General features: G+C 39.8%; 1 protein-coding gene and 1 pseudogene across 1 annotated transcript in view; one reads left to right on the top strand and one right to left on the bottom strand.

Annotated features, from left to right (window-relative positions):
- The window catches only part of CDH2 (cadherin 2), a 250,820-nt gene that overhangs the window by 26,838 nt on the left and 206,919 nt on the right, over nucleotides 1-17,063 (bottom strand). Inside the window, exons 10-14 of the mRNA XM_061399687.1 lie at nucleotides 15,882-16,135; nucleotides 14,332-14,474; nucleotides 11,272-11,505; nucleotides 10,742-10,975; nucleotides 7,829-7,968 (exon numbers count right to left, since the gene is read on the bottom strand). Coding sequence (XP_061255671.1) covers nucleotides 7,829-7,968; nucleotides 10,742-10,975; nucleotides 11,272-11,505; nucleotides 14,332-14,474; nucleotides 15,882-16,135 — 1,005 coding nt within the window. The remainder of the gene's footprint in view (nucleotides 1-7,828; nucleotides 7,969-10,741; nucleotides 10,976-11,271; nucleotides 11,506-14,331; nucleotides 14,475-15,881; nucleotides 16,136-17,063) is intronic.
- LOC133237858 (NADH dehydrogenase [ubiquinone] 1 alpha subcomplex assembly factor 2-like) lies at nucleotides 8,540-10,748 on the top strand (annotated as a pseudogene).

Raw genomic sequence — 17,063 nt, 5'->3', positions numbered from 1 at the left:
TACCATTCAGTATATGTTTAATATAAGAACAACTATGTTCTTTAATATAAGAACAACAAGCTTTAAGTCCAAGCTTTAAAGAGCAGGAAATTACCACTTACTGTTTCCCATCCTGGGGCTAAAAGGGGATGGTTCCAGAAGCACTGTGAGTTACCAGTTGGTTATACTGTACATTCACCCTGATTTTATTAGTGATGCTGATAGGGAAGGAACTAGATATGAAGATCATTAAAGAGGATACAGTGTCTGCAACCAGTCCCACAGGCCAAAAGGGCACTGAAGGACATTTACTAATGAGGATAATTAAGCATGACTTGATAACCACCCAAAGTCCTGCTGGTTCCAGCAGTGAAGCAGATAAAGCAGGGACCTCACCCTCTGAAAAGAGACTGGGCATTATACTGAGTCTGTCCAACTGCCAATAGCACTGTGAGGAAATAATGGTTGTGTTCAGAGCCCTTCCAATGCAGTCTCAAAGATGGGCCCGACCTAGTCTCCTGACTATGGAAACCAGAGGGGAATATCCACACACTAAAAGTACACCGAACATAAGACAAGGAAGAAAAATATAGAGGGCTTTGTTTATTTGTCTGTTTCATTTCTCTTTTCTTGGGCTCTATATTTTCAGTATTTTTGTTAGAGAAACTAGCAACCTGTGTTTGGGCACAGAAATTAAACAGAGATGGTAATCAACAGCAGGGAAGATAAAGGCTCCCTTGTAAAGGACTGTTTTGCTTTGTGTTCTTTCTAAGCAGTTAGCTCCTTTGGGATACTTCCTCTTGGCAGCAAGAATAAGGATCTTGGCTAAGCCAGCTTTAAGCTAGGCATCCCACCCTCCTGGCGACAGCTGCTGCAGACCTGCCTTCCTCTGTAGCCTCAAGCCTCCATCGACCACCTCCACTGACCTCTGAGATCTTCCCATCTTTGGATGCTGATGATTTTGTAAGACTGTCTGGCTGAGACGTCCAGGAGACCTTAGCCTGATCATGACAAGCTGTCTGCTTCCTACAGCACAGTCTCCAGTCACATCACAAGATAACACCCACGCTCCATAAAATACCAGTTATGTGTAGTAAAAATCAACCAAAACTTGTCTAGAATGTAACATGGCACCATTTCCATTTTCAAGGCTCACTCTTGTAAAGAAATAATGTCTTAAAAAAAAAAAAAAAAAACAACTAACATAAAAGTTTGAGCCAAAGTCTGTTGCCAAGAAGGCTTAATGCATGCTTCAGAGAAATAGAATTTCTAACAGGAAGCCACTTGTGAATTACGGACAATCGCATACAATATATTTCACAAAACTGAATTTCTCAGGAACCGACAACAATTTTCAGATTTAAAAGCAATGGTGTCTTATTTAGAACTTGGAGAAGCATTTGGCATAAATTCACTGAGAGAGAGTACTAAATAAAGGGTGTTTTTTCCTTAAGGAAAAAAGAAGTAAATGATAAAATCCACCCAAAACTTTAAAAGACAAATCTTGATGAATTCAGTTGGAGAAATCATCCTAACAGATAGAAAGATATATTAGAAAGCTATAGTAATGAAAATAGCATGGTACTGGCCCAAGAGTAGACAAAGAGGACAAATAGACTAAGAATACACAAATAGATATGGAATCTTCCACACAGACCCACATGTATAAAACTGCCTGCTTTACGACAAATGAACCCCTCCCATGCAGTAGAGATGGGTTATCTGTTTAATAAACAGTGCTTGGATAGCCCTCTAAGAAGATAAGACACCCTGATCCATAACTTATACCACATGAATAGTCCACTATAAACGGGTCGCAGATTTAATATGATAGGTTAAACAATAATTCAACAAGATTTTATTTTATTTTTTTTTTGAGGGAGGGATTCATTAACTCAGGGAGATAAAGTTTTCTTAAATAGGTATAAATGCACTAACTATAATGGGAAAAATGGACAGATTAGACTTTATTAAAATTAAAAACTTCTTTTCATCATAAGGTACCAGTAAGAGAATAAAAAAGCTACAGATCAGAAGATATTTATAATACATTTATCTGACAAAGAACTGATATCCATAATACATAAGGACCTCCTACAAATCAATAAGAAGACAACCCAATAGAAAAGTCAATAAATAAGCTGAACAGAAACTTCACAAAGAAGATATAAAAATGGCAAGTAAGTTGGTAGGAACATCCCAGTTACATCACAGTGAGGCACACACCATCAGAGTGGCTAAAATTTTGAAAGACTGAGAAAAACCCAAGTGCTAGTGAGGATGCTGGGCAACTGGAACGCTCATGCAACACTGTGGCCGGGGGAGGCGTGCACTGTAAAATCCCTTTGGAAAACTGGCAAGACTGTACTAAGCCTGCACATATATGCACATTCCAGGACCTAGAAATCCAACCCCTGAGCACATACCAACAGAAATGCACCAAAACACATGCCTAAGAACATTCACGGCAGTTTTCTTCATAACTCAAAACTAAATCCACTCAAATGTCCAATCTTAGTAGAAATGATAAACATGGTTAATTATCACAACAGAATAGTATTTGGCAATGACAAAAAAATGAATTACTTCCAAATGTAGCATAGATGAGTCATACAGATAAAACTGAGTAAAAGAATCCAGACAAGAGAGTACCTACTGTATACGACATTCATTTTTACAATAAAATCCAAAACCAGGTAATGCTGATCTATGCGACAGAAATAAAAACTACTGGTTACTTTTGACTGAGAGCATATTGCCTGGAAGTCGGGTACACAATAAGTTTCTGGGCTGAGGGAAATATGCTCCTTTTTAAAGATTTTTTTGATGTGCACCATTTTTCAAGTCTTTACTGAATTTGTTACTATATTGTTTCTCTTTTATGTTTTGGTTGTTTGGCCATGAGGAATGTGGGCTTTTATCTTCCTGTACCAAGGACTGAACACACACCCCCTGCATTGGAAGGCGAAGTCTTAACCACTGGACTGCCAGGGAAGTCCTAGAAACATGTTTTGTTGACATGAGTGATGGTTCTACTCTTAAACCTGGAGGAAGCCTTCTGCTTCTGGTTGGGATGAAAAAAAAAATCATGAGATTATCATTCATACTCTAATGCTAAGAATGAGCCCAATATGTTATTAAATCACAGATTTCTGAGACTTTAAGATCGCTGAGAGCATAATGAGATCTAACCGAATGAAAATAAGGAAACTAATAAGCCCGTTCTAGAAGAAAGAAGACCCATAGTTGCTTTTATCCCTGGAGGAGGAGTGAGAAGAAGTATCATTAAATGATGGAAAGAAAAATCACCTTGACTTTGAAGGAAGCTTTAGTGGTCATGAGTGTACAGGCATGATGGAGTCACGTCCTTGGGGAAGCTTTACCCCCCACCAATCCTTCCCACAGGCCTTTATCCCACAGGCATGAGCGAGTCCACTAAAAGATGGGTGCAGGGCCACAGATCTGTCATACTAAAGAGGGATCTGATAATTTCCAAAGAGCAGGAAAGTGAAAGTGAAAATCGCTCATTCGTGTCCGACTCTTTGCAACCCCATGGACTATACATAGTCTTTGGAATTCTCCAGGCCAGAATACTGGAGTGGGTAGCCTTTCCCTTCTCCACAGGATCTTCCCAACCCAGGGATCAAACCCAGGTCTCCCATACTGCAGGTGGATTCTTTACCAGCTGAGCCACCAGGGAAGCCCAGGAAATCAACCCTGAATATGCATTGGAAGGACTGAAGCTCCAATACTATGGCTACCTGATGTGAAGATCTGACTCACTGGTAAAGACCCTGACGCTGGGAAAGGTTGAGGGCAGGAGCCGGAGAGGGAGACAGAGGATGAGACGGTTGGATGGCATCACGACTCAATGAACATGAGTTTGAGCAAACTCTGGGAAATAGTGAAGGACAGGGAAGTCTGGCATGCTGCAGTCCAAGGGGTCATAAAGCGCCGGTCATGACTGAATGACTGACTGAACAACAACAACGAAGCAGATGGAGTGTGCGTCTAGAGACAGGACACTTATGAGAAGGCGAGTGATGACTATGACCTAAGTGAAGGCAGTGGCCTTGAGGATGGTGAAAGTGAATGGATTTCATGAATCACTTTAGAGGCAGAGGAGACAGAACCTTTGGTGTAGCCTTCCAATGCTGCATATTTTATTCCACTATTATGAGGGAAAAATTAGACTGAATTAAGAATCCATTACCAATTGTGTCACAATCTTCTATAATGAGAACTGCAAATGGGAAACGTAACAGAATCAGAATTGGGCGGAAGATCTCAATCTGGACTAAAATGCCATCAAGGAACCAAGAGGCAGCAACAATAAAAAATGCGACAAGATGTCCAGGACTATTTCAATAAAGAAATGATTTTTAAAAACATTAAACAAGGAACCTCCCTGGTGGTCCAATGGTTAAGAATCTGCCTGCCAAGGCAGGGGACACGGGTTCGATCCCTGTTCTGGGAACTAAGATCCTTGGAGCAACTAGCCTTTGAGCTGTAACTACTGAAGCCCATGCACCCTAGAATCTGTGCTCCGTAAGAGACGTCCTTACACCTCAACTAGAGAGTAGCCTCTGCTCGCTGCAACTAGACAAAGCCTGAGCGACAGCAACAAACACCCAGCACAGCCAAAGATAAAATAAATAAACAATTACAAAAAAAGAACATGAGCCACTGAGGTCAGTACAGACAGAGTTCCAGAAAAGTCTTTGGTCTATTAAGAAAGTATATAGGAAGAAACACATTCGTGTCTAAGACTTGATCTGGGAGCAAAGAAAACTTTCAGGGTCACGTAAAGAAGAGGTTCAAGATTTATGATGAGTTCTAATAAATCTGGCAATAGGTAAGTTTTACTATTTGATATCAAGCGTCAATCTAAGTGGATAAAGTAAGGAAAGGCCATGTCCCAGGGTACATGGGATCTCAGTTCCTGAGCAGGGATCAAATCCACGTCGTCTGCACCGGAATCTTGGAGTCTTAACCACTGGAATGCCAACGAAGTCCCAGTAATGGAAGTAAGTCTTTTCTAGAATAACTACGACAAAAAAACTTTATTAAACAATTTCTTAAAGTAATTGGTGGGGAGGAAGCGGGGAGAAAAAGCCAACTCAGGGACATCAAGTGCCCTGATCCAGACGTTTAGATGCTGAGAAACATCTTGCTTCTTGATTCTATGCAGCATCCAGTCATGACTAGTGTCCTTCTACTTATTGCTATTTCTACCAAAACTCCATGGAGTTGGGTTTAGGTTTATGCCTACAAAATTATGTACAGTGACATGAAAAATAAAATGCTGCAAGAAGAAGATTTACGAGATAATGTGATCAGATAACGTTTGCTGTTCTTGAACATAGCTCAGGAAAGTGAAAGGACAGATTAATGAGGGATTAAGCCAAACATGAATTTTAATATCCAAAGACATTCATAAGCAAGAAACCCTGGGGCATATTTATAGAGCCACTTTAATTAGTCAGTATTCAAAACAGCTTTACACACGAGTCAAGTTTTCAACAGATTTGAAATATGCAGCTTTCCTAAATGAGAGAGTCGAGGTATTGTAAACCAAGCACGGAATCGGATATCAGAAGATTGCGGGCTTGACTTCTGACTCTGCCAGTTACAGACTTGGAGAGTAAATTGCAAAACCTGTTCAAATGGAAAATGGAAAACTCTGATGGGCCCACCACCCAGATGAAACACGACAATGGGAGTGAATGTGCTTTGTAAAACAGAAGCGATATATTATTTCCTCAAGGGAGTAAAGAAGAGAAAGAGAACTCATGCTCATGAAATTTGCTCTTTTTCAAGTTAACAGTCCTACCACTAATATCTAGACAGGGTACCTTGAATTTACTGATAATGATTCAAGATCCAAGGGTTCTGGGTTCTTCACCTAACTGCTACCCCAACACTTGTATTAGCAAATGGACATGCTGCTGCTGCTGCTGCTAAGTCACTTCAGTCATGTCTGACTCTGTGCAACCCCATAGACGGTAGTCCACCAGACTCCCCCGTCCCTGGGATTCTCCAGGCAAGAACACTGGAGTGGGTTGCCATTTCCTTCTCCAATGCATGAAAGTGAAAAGTGAAAGTGAAAGTGTAGTCGCTCAGTCGTGTCCGACTCCTAGCAACCCCATGGACTGCAGCCTACCAGGCTTCTCCGTCCATGGGATTTTCCAGGCAAGAGTACTGGAGTGGGGTGCCATTGCCTTCTCCGAAATGGACATGAGAGGTATCAAATATACCTAAGAAATACCAGTCACAGTGATCGCTCATGGTTTATACTCGTATCTCTCAGATAATTTCAAAAGGAACTAGACCAGAGCAGTTTAGACAGTAACATCAAATAGACCTGGATTCAAATCCTACCTCTATCACTTCCTAGTTTTATGAGTTTAGATAATCCCACCCGGACTTCCCAGGTAGGGCTAGTTGTAAAGAACTCGCCTGTCAATGCAGAAGACTTAAGAGACTTGGGTTCAATTTGTAGGTCAGGAAGATCCCCTGGAGGAGGGCATGGCAATTCACTCCAGTATTCTTGCCTGTAGGATCCCCTGGACAGAGGAGCCTGATGGGCTCCTATGGAGCCTATAGTTCATAGGGTTGCAAAGATTCAGACACAAGTGAGAGACTGAACACCATCCCTAGGCTCTGTTTTCTAACACAAAAGTGGAGATGGTCACAGTACAGTATGACAGGTTTCAAAGATTTAAGAGATAACAGCATTTAATGCACTTAGCAGAATGCCTGGTGTGCATTAATAGTACAGATCTTTGGTATCTGAAATGTTGCTTCCCAGGAGATAAAATTTTTCACTTTCCACCTACTGGTCACTCCCATCCTTGAACAGGGATGCAGTTCCTTATATACACACAGAAACTCACGGTCTTTTACAGCCAGTCATGAGCTCACGTTTACTGTGCTCAGTCACTTCCGTCGTGTCCAAGTCTTTGCGACCCCATGGACTGTAACCCACCAGGCTCCTCTGTCCATGGGATTTTCCAGGAAAGAATACTAGAGCGGGTTGCCATGCCCTCCTTTAGGGATTTTTCTGACCCAGGGATTGAACCTGGATCTCCTGCAGGCAAATTCTTTACTGATGAGCCACCAAGGAAGCCCCAACATTTATTAAGCAACTACAATAAGCCAGACCCCATGACAGACATCACGGACACAGATGTGAACTAGATATTGTCTCTAACTGCGAATATTTCTCAATAATATAAGACTTGCGGGAATCCCCTGGTGGTCCAGTGGTTGGGACTCTGAGCGTTCACTGCTGTGGCCTGGGTTCAACTTTGGCTGGGGAACTAAGATCTCACAAGCCACGTGCAGAGTGGCCAAAAAATGTAAGACTCTTCAGTGCAATCATTGTTGGCTCTGCCCACCACTGTATCCCCAGTGATTAAAATAGTGCCTAGACTATTGAGTGTGCTTGGTAAATGTTTATGAAGTAAACAGTCTGTGCTTTTTCTGCCACAGAAATATCCAAATCTCAATGCAGAAACTACTTGTACTTTTATTTTGGATATTCAGTGAAGAAAAACTGCAATAGAAAACATCTTTATCAGTACAGCTATAACTGGCATTAGGTGTAAATCCTAGGCTCCTCAAAACAATGTTAACGATCCTCTCATAATAAATACAATGACATTTAGCACTTTAGAAAAAATTTCAATGGGCAGCGCAGGTTGGCAAGAATTCACCAAGCCTTTGATAGTGTGATCAAGGAAAAGACATTTGATACTATTCTTTTACTCTATGTATTAGTATTTTCCCCACCATTTAAAACGTGAGATGGTAAGATTTCACTTAGAGATTTAAAAACACTGCTTACCTGGTCTTCTTCTCCTCCACCTTCTTCATCATATTTTAAAATATTATCTCTTACATCATCTTCTGGATCAATTAAAAGTTGTTTGGCCTGGCGTTCTTTATCCCGGCGTTTCATCCATACCACGAACATCAGAACGAGAACTAGGCAGAAAGAGAGTAAAGACACATGATACGAAATTTTAAAAACTTGACTTTATCTCATCACAGTCTTCAAGACTTATAATTTATATTCATATGGGCTGGAAAACTTGCAATGCATCTTCTACTCTGTTACCTAATCCTAGCCTCACATGACAAGAAACAAGATAGGACAGACACCCTGAGAACCAGGTTTAGGTTGTTCTAGACACTAGTACCCTATGACTTCACTGAATGGATGTCTGTCCTCAGTTTTACTATCTGCAAATGGGGACAATAACTCTGTCTATCTTTTGCTTTGCCATATAATGGATTGGAAATTCTAAAAACAACAAAATACAGTAGGTGAAATTGCCACTTATTACTTAATTGCCATTCCATTCCGGTTGATCAGTCATCATTCTCCTCCCCAAATCAGAGAGAAGCACACTTATGAAGGAGGGGGAGTGCTTGCCAAGATGCCTTTGCAGCAAACTAGACCTGGATCAGAGACTTGACCTTGAGGATTTTTGACTCCCAAGGGCCTGGGTCTTTCTATCGTGCCATTGTGCTTTTCTCTTTCCTGTTCAATAGCATGCCTCAGGTAAGAAGGCCAGGGGATTAGTCTGAGAACTGAAATAACATCCCTGGTGGCTTGGATGGTGAAAGAGTCTGCCTGCAATGTGGGAGACCTGGGTTCGATCCCTGGGTCGGGAAGATCCCCTGGAGAAGTAAATGGCAACCCGCTCCAGTATTTGTGCCTGCAGAATCCCATGGACAGAGGAGCCTGGTGGGCTACAGTCCATGGGGTTGAAAAGACTCAGACATGAGTGAGTGACTAACACTAACACTTCCTGCTCTACATTTCTGCACCAGGATTAGAATCATAAATTTTCCAGCTGGTTGATGTTAAAATCAGCACCGATTCATTTTCCTTCAGAATGGCTAGAGTCCTTCTTCATACCACAATCCATCAGCTCTAAGTTTTTCTTGATAAGGTTGGCATGTATGCCTCTTGTTAGTTGAAATTGAAACATATCCCTAAGTGCACATCTAGGAATGCATTCCCTCTAAAATCTGGAGCTATCAGTTTACATCCTGAAGCAAAAAGATTTAATGACTCTTATTTGAGCACATTTTTATTATTGGCCATAAAAGTAAATATCCTCCTTTTAAAGCCAGATACATGATCTCATTTGCCATTGTTCCAGGGCTAAATCTAGCAAGTGGATTATTAGTATAGCATGTAGGTTTCAAATTATAGTCAAAGTAGTCTCCACATAGGAAGTAAAAAATGCTCAGGCTTCTACAGTAATTGCTTAGAAAAAAAAAGGACGGGATTCTAAATTACCAGAACACTTGTAAATGGAGAAAACATAAAAGAAATGGCCAACATTTTGAAGAAAGTGATTGGTGCATAGCATGATTGCACAATAAACTAAGTCCTGCTGCTACTCAACAATACAGCACAGGGGCCAGGCAATTTGTTCTTTTAACCTGCATACTTAGAAGTGGTTCCTAAAGTACTTTCCAGTGGTTAATTTCTTGCATTCCACTGAACCAAAGACTGCAAAGTACATTAAAAAGGAGCAATTCCTTAATCTAGACTGGCTCTAAAGACAGACAATTTATTGAGCTGTGTAATCATTTCTATTATCTGATGTGCTGTATGAAATACAATCTCTTGCTATTTTATACAGCTTATCAGAAACAAATACCTTGATCCCTGCATGACTGGAGCAGGTTGCTGACTGCGCTTTCTATAAAGGAAAGCAGAGGAAAGCAATATACTTATTTTCCTAAATCATCAACTATGTGCCATAAATTCAGACACAAATCCTAAGAGAAGTGCTTCAACTTAGGACTGCCTAATATTTTTCTATGAAGTTTGTTGCAGCTCTGCAAGTGATCAGCATCAGAAAACGGCAACGGGCGTGGAAGAGGTAGGCTGGCTGGGTTTGCTGCAAACAGGTAAGTGCATGCAAGGATGCTCAGGGTTTTCCTCATTCTAAAGTGGGCTTGGCTGTGAGAAACTGCTCAGAGATGGAAGAGAGTTGTTAGATTCCACTGAAAGGCAACAATAAAAGTTACTTTTTATTGAGCACAGCTGGTGGGACGGCACAGGGAGAGGGCACAAGGAGGGTCTCGGGATTTGTTGTCTCTTGCAGAGAGCACTGTCAAAGGAAGTGAAGGAGCAAGTGGGCACTGACCAGTTTGGGAACAAACAGTACTATATCCCTGAGTACAAGAACTGGAGAGGACAAACTATTCTAGAGACAAGAATTATCTAGAAGTAGCAAATGAAAGAGAAATAGACTATGAAATAGGGGATATCCCGACAGAATGAGAAGCTTGGATCACTGCCCACTATGGAGGAAGTAATGAAAGAAATGAAGAATGAAAAATGTAGGGGAGAAACTAAAAGGAAAAACGAAGATTTTTATGGCAAAGAAAAACTCCTTAGAGAAGAGAGCAACAGGCAACTCTTGGCTCCACCAGTTCAAACTCAGATGAAAGCACATGCCTCCACTCCATTCTTTGGGAAACAGGAACCCTTCGTGGCTCCCAGCAGCACTGGCAAAAGCTTTCAGCCAGGATCCTGGATGCCACAAGATGGCAAGAGCCACAATCAGTGAATGCACTGCGGTCAAATCATGTCATCTATATGTTATGTGACTATTTCAACAAATAAAAGCAAAAAGTTGCTTTGTATTTTCCGACTGTAAAGAAAAAAGTTACTTTGCTTAACATCCTGGAAGCAAAAGGAATTCAAGCTGAGACACCAGGAAGTACTCACTGAGCAGGATGATGATGCAAAGCAGGATGGCGATGATGGCGCCGGTGCCCAGCCCTGCTCCCACAATTCGATCCACATCTGTGCAGTCCCCGTTGGAATCACACTGGCAAACCTTCACCCGAAGGATGGAGATATTCGATTTGGGAGGATTACCCGAATCTGTGATTATGATTGGAACTTCGTAGATCCCGGCCTCAAGAAATTTTATCTTTAAGTTAAGCTGAGCAAAATCACCTATACGATAAAGGGGAAAAACACAGTCGGAGAGTTTATACATCATAAGATTGAAAAACACACAGCATTTTCTAGACTGCATCATGTACCGAAGGGTACATTTAAAGCAGGTTTCACTGTAACCTTTTTGTAAAGTTTATTTTTATTTTTTTGGCTTTAAGGGCTTTTCATATCTTATTTAAACTTTAAGTAGCTTTTAAAATATATTTAAGGAGAAAGATGATAAATGGACTTTACATACCAGGCTTCAAAGCCTCTCAGATGCACATATATTCAAATAATTAATCTGTCCTTACCATTAAGCCGAGTGATGGTCCAATTTCTCTTAATAGTCACTGGAGACAAAGGAAGATCAAAAGCAAATGGTCCAGCATTTGGATCAATGTCATAATCAAGTGCTGTGATGTTAATTGAATTGGGGTCCGGAGTTTCACAAATCTCTGCCTCTTGAGGTAACACTTGAGGGGCATTGTCATTAATATCAAGTAAATAGATCTGCAGTGTTCCCGTTCCACTCATAGGAGGGATTCCTAAAAAGGGAGAAAAATCACAAACCAATGCTCAACAACTCTCTCCCTTGACTCTCAGTTACAGTGAAACTCTCAAAGTTTCTAGCTTTCTAGCCCTTATCACTGTATAACCTTGGAAAAATCTCGTTGCCACAGCATCTCTGCTGTTTTGGTACAAAGCCACTTCTGGTGTCTCTTCTAGGATGACCCTGCACTCCTCCCACTGGAGGTTCCGACACAGAGGGCGGTAACAACGCACACGCACAAGCCCCCATCCCCACCACATGTGGTCCTGTGCCCTTGCTGAACTTACTCTGTGCCCCATGTGCAGTGAGCTCCTCTCGGCACTGGAGGATGTAAGCAAGCAGAAACCCGGGCTCATGATCTGATGGACCCAACTCATTGATGGAGAACAAGACGTGTGCATGAAAGAACCCCAGAGTGCTTTTCAAGCCCAGACATAACTCTGAAATATTGAAACAGTCTACAGACTCACAGACCTTATCTTGGGGAGGAGCTGGATCACTTGCTTGAGAGTATTAGGTTGCACTCTATACATCATTTCATTGTCATCCTATGAAGCTGGTTTAAACAGACAGGAACCTAAGTGTCTCTATAAACTGGTTATGGTTGCATCCTCTTAGAAGTATTGGGGTTGCTAGTGGAGATGGGTCTGCCTGACCCCAAATCCATCCACCATAATATGTTATCTCTACACTTATCTCATCTTTTGAGTTGGACTCTACTATGTTACAAATATTTATGAATAAATATATAACAAATATATAAAATGTAATGGAAATGTTATTATATGTAAACATAATTATATTATTTGAATATACAATATATAATACAATTATATTTAACTATATAATATATATATTGTATGCACTTAAGAGAATAGAAATACAGGAATTTTCTAAATAAGGCTGCATACTGAGACCCAGAGGGTTAAGTGACCTGCCCAAGGTCATGAAACTAGGAAGATTCACACATACACTCTTCAGGACAGGACAAGGAGAAATCTCTGTGGGCCTCTCTAAGGAATATGGACGGTTCTGAGAGCAGGGAGGTTAAGATGGAGGGGTAGCATGGCTGTTTACAATATTCTAATACTGTGGTCTAACCACGAGGGCCACTATGTTTCCTTATAGTTTGAATTACTTTCATATTTATTATCACATTTCATATTATTTGACTCTCATAAAGACTTCACAGAATAGCAAGCAGCAAAAACAATGATCAATAATGAAATGAAGGCATAGAGATTATAATAGCTTGTCCAGACATTAAGGAGCAGAACTGGGGCTCTAAATCCAGCCTTATGATTTAACGTCGAGTGCATTTGCAAAACATCACAGCTACACAGATTTAACTGCTCACTTCTCTCATATCAAACACCCTTTCAATTAGGAAACAATCCACCTTGGTGAATGAAAAATCTGGTTGTAACTCACAACTCACACATATACATATAATTTTATAGCTCTTTAAATCTCAGCATAATGGTGCAAGATATATTACTGTAAGTTTCAGGGTGGAGAAAGCTACCACTTACAGAAAATGTAAAACAGATGCAAATGCTCTGCTTTCATGTGAAATGGCAGACATGCTTCCCACCAAGTTTCAACTCTAAATTTGTGAACAGTAGGTCTCACATTAAAAAGGATAAGAAATATTGCTTTGGTCTTGTCACCTCGTAGATTTATAACAGATAATGATCTCATTGAATCATCTTATACAGGATTAGGAATGGTTCTTTGAAACTGTTCTTATCAAAAATGTTGACAGGCAATGTTTTTCAAACTGCACATCTTGGCCACCAAATAGAAAAAGCCTACTATTTTTATTAGATGCTCACATTCACAGTCCAACATTAAAACAATTTATAAGATGGCTGTGATTTAGTTTTAAAACTATTTACACAGCATAGAAATAATTACTTGAGTGTATAGTTTGTGCCAGGCTCCGTTTTAAAAGTTTTATGTATACAAGCCTTGTTATCTTCCCCTGTACACGAGTTACATACTGCTACCATTATCCGTACTCAACAGAAAAAGGAAATGGACAGATTTAAAACCATACTGCTAATCCTGCAGTTAGAAGAATAGTATAAATGGAGTCTGGATCCAGGGGGGAGGGGAGGTCAGGTGGAATTTCAAAGCTCCACTCTTAAACCATATCATGTTGAGACCTAAAACAAGTCCAATTCCAGTTTAAAGTAAGTCATTTTTACGTTCTAGATATAAAGAAAAAAGTGCTATCTATTAACCTCGGCCATTTAGAGTCCAGAAGAACCAAGAAAGAAAAAAAAAAAGATGCTAAACTATATGTTTATGCTTTTCAAAACCAACATTCTCAAATATTCAATTATTTTAACTTATGCAAGAAATTAAAGAGTTTCCTAGACATGGCAGACTAGAGTTAGAGACTTAGAGGAAAAATGCTAAAGACAGACAGACTGATGGTAGCAAACATGCTGATTAGAAGAAATCAAAAATGACCACCTCGAAAAACACAGTGTGTGGGGCTACTGTGCCATCAAGGTACAGCAGAGCAGAACAATCACAAAGCCTTGTGATCACAATGCTAGGTGACCATGGAGGGTGTAAGGACCCTGGGGGCGTTCATTGCAGAAGGCAGCAAATACAGAACGCCCAAAGGAAATGGAAAATAGAAGCTGGGCCTCAGAGGAGGGAAGGTCATTGGCGCCTTGGACGGAATGAAATTTTTCTAGACAACTGGGTTTCCTAGAAAACCTCATTTCCTGATGATGCATTTGTGATGAGGCTCTACTCCCTTTAACAACATCCAGGACAAATACAGTGACTACATTTAATTACGCACCATTGTCAGAAGCAAGGAAAGTAGCATTGTATATATTGTTTTTCACATTCGGTGATTCTCTGTCCAAAACAGCAATGGTAGTTATCTGCCCATTCACAGAGTCTATTTTTAGCCAGTTTGCAGGATCGGATAATTTGGTGTATCTACAAAATGAAAATGCAGTAAGTTTATTTCTTTTGACATGAAATTTAAAACAGGAAGCTGATTTTTCTGGTTTAGTCCCAGACACAAACAGCATGTTAACTTGCATTTCTGTAGGTGATGGTTGGGACAAACAGCTGTACTGCGAGTATTTCTGTGGCAGTGGTTTGGGAGGCAACATGGTTTGTGTGTTGCGTGGCCAGGTGTGAAGTAAACGTTACATAGGTGGTAGAGGGGAAAGATGAGGAACTCAGTTTCTGTACTGTCGGTTGGGGCTAGGGCAGATTTGACAGGTCTCATTATAAGCTCTTATCTAGTTCATAAGAGAGCAATGGTCCATATAAAATACTTCTAATATATCTTCTAAGTGAGCAGTAGCCCTAATGTATAGGACTTAAGAGAAATTATAATAGAAGTTGAATTTTCTATCACAGAACACTCCTTAAATATTTACTACCTTATCATGGTGGGGATTCGGTCACAATGAGGAGACCACCGTCCTCTCCTCGCTCCCATAATCCCATTTCTCCTAGGATCGCCCACCTGGGCCAAACCTCAGAACTACACCCTTCAAGGGGAATCCTCTGGTCTGAGTAGATTTATCTGTATTTGCTTTTTTATTTGGGGTGGGGATGAGCTTTTCAAGCTTAGATAACCAATATACAAATTGGAAAACATATCCCGTTTGGAGAGGTAAAAAGTTACATGACTTCAATACACCTGTTCACTAGCTATTCATCTGTCTTGACTCCAGTGTACAGAGAAATGAAGAGAAGATGCACAGTTATCTGTTGTCAACAGTACTGAAAGGAGTTAAATAAAATATGAGCTAATTTTTAAAATTACCATCACCAGCGATGGATAATAGTCATGTGGGGTATGCTCTGCCAACCCTCATCAGGAAGGATAAATCAGATTTTGCTGAGGCTGGAAATCTTTACAGATATATTTTATAAGTCCTCTAACCATTGTACAGGTGAGGGATGAAAATAATTAGCTCTTATATCTTGGTACTGGCATGAGTTTTCTTTTCTTCCTGATGTGTGGAAAAGAGATAAATGTTATAAGCTTTCTGAGACTCTCCTATTTACTCACGGTAGAAGCTTTTTGTGATGGTTGGCATAAAACACAGGCTAAATTATTACTAAACATGTTTTAAAAGGAGCAAGGACAGAAAAAAGAGGCTGAAAACTTTTGTTCTTTAAATGATAAAAGAGTAGATCCATTTATATATCTCCTCTCTAATATACTCATTGATCCACTGAAAAAATTACATCAAATAATTAAAAATAATCTTGTAATAAGGAGTACAGGTGCTAATGAAAATTTCTCACCCAAATGGTGAAAAATTTTATGCACGGCATAGAACATAATGAAAATGACAAAACACCATCAATGGCACCTGATACCTAATATTTTGCTGCATATATCGATCTGGGTCCTGAGCAGTAAACGTTGTTAACACGGTACCGGCGTGAAGGCCTTCTTCTTGGCGAATGATCTTTGGATTTGGGGCAAAATAAGGATTTTCATTCACATCGATAACTGTGACAGACACAGTCGCAGTTGACTGAGGTGGATGCTGAATACCCTTGGCTAATGGCACTTGATTTTCTGCAGCGACAGTAAGGACATACATCCTATTTGTTTCAAAGTCGATTGGCTGGAAGAACCAAAAAAAAAATTTTTTTTAAAGGAGAAACCATATTTTTGCAGGAAATAAGAATATTTGCATTTTTAAGTTGATCCTTCTAGTAACTCCATTTCTAAAACATTAATTTTTTATTCACTACACCATAGGTTCCTCTCAAATTTCTGGAAAGCATGCATTAGCATGGCCAATGACTGAAATATTTATCACAACGTAACCTACTTCTACAAGATATTTATGTACCTTGTGCATTTCAAAGACTTATGTTCACAAAATAATGCTTATTACTATTGCACACTGCATTTATTTAGCTACATCTAAGAACTTACATATTCTTAAGAGCAGCATTGTTTACCAAAAAATAACAAAAAACTACTAAATAATCTGGGATTCAGTGAGAACATGATGGTCTAGATTGTATTCTCAAACATTGGTACAAAGACCATTCTTCACCCAGGAAAGCTTTTAAACAGTCTGTGATGAAGTGGATAAAACAAAAACTAGAAAATGTGAATTTTTTTTTCACAAAGCTAAACTTTTCCTATTAAAAGTTCATTCATAATTTCAAGTATACATTTTAGAGTATTCACATATATACAATTAAAAAATAGTGTTCACAGGTAGAAGGACTTTTTATTTTTTCCTTAGTTAGCAAACTAAGTCTATGGCTGTTTTCCAAAGTAATTTTGAGGATTTTACTGGTCTGTACAAATGCCAAATCTAAGCATGCCACTAGAAACAAAGGCAATGCACAGATAATGTAAACATTAGCTCATAAAGTTTCACTGAATCTCATTGTCAGTAGAAAAGTTAACCAGAGTCAAGTGACCAGACTGGACTTTCCCTCTTAATTTCATTGATGATCTTCCAGTTAAGAGACCCATAAGCATTACTGTATGAAATACTAATAGTATGAGAAGAAGAGCTCTCCTGCCATCCT

The sequence above is a fragment of the Bos javanicus genome, chromosome 24, assembly GCF_032452875.1.
Source record: "Bos javanicus breed banteng chromosome 24, ARS-OSU_banteng_1.0, whole genome shotgun sequence".
Lineage (NCBI taxonomy): Eukaryota > Metazoa > Chordata > Mammalia > Artiodactyla > Bovidae > Bos > Bos javanicus.
This window is presented reverse-complemented; position numbering and strand designations above follow the sequence as displayed.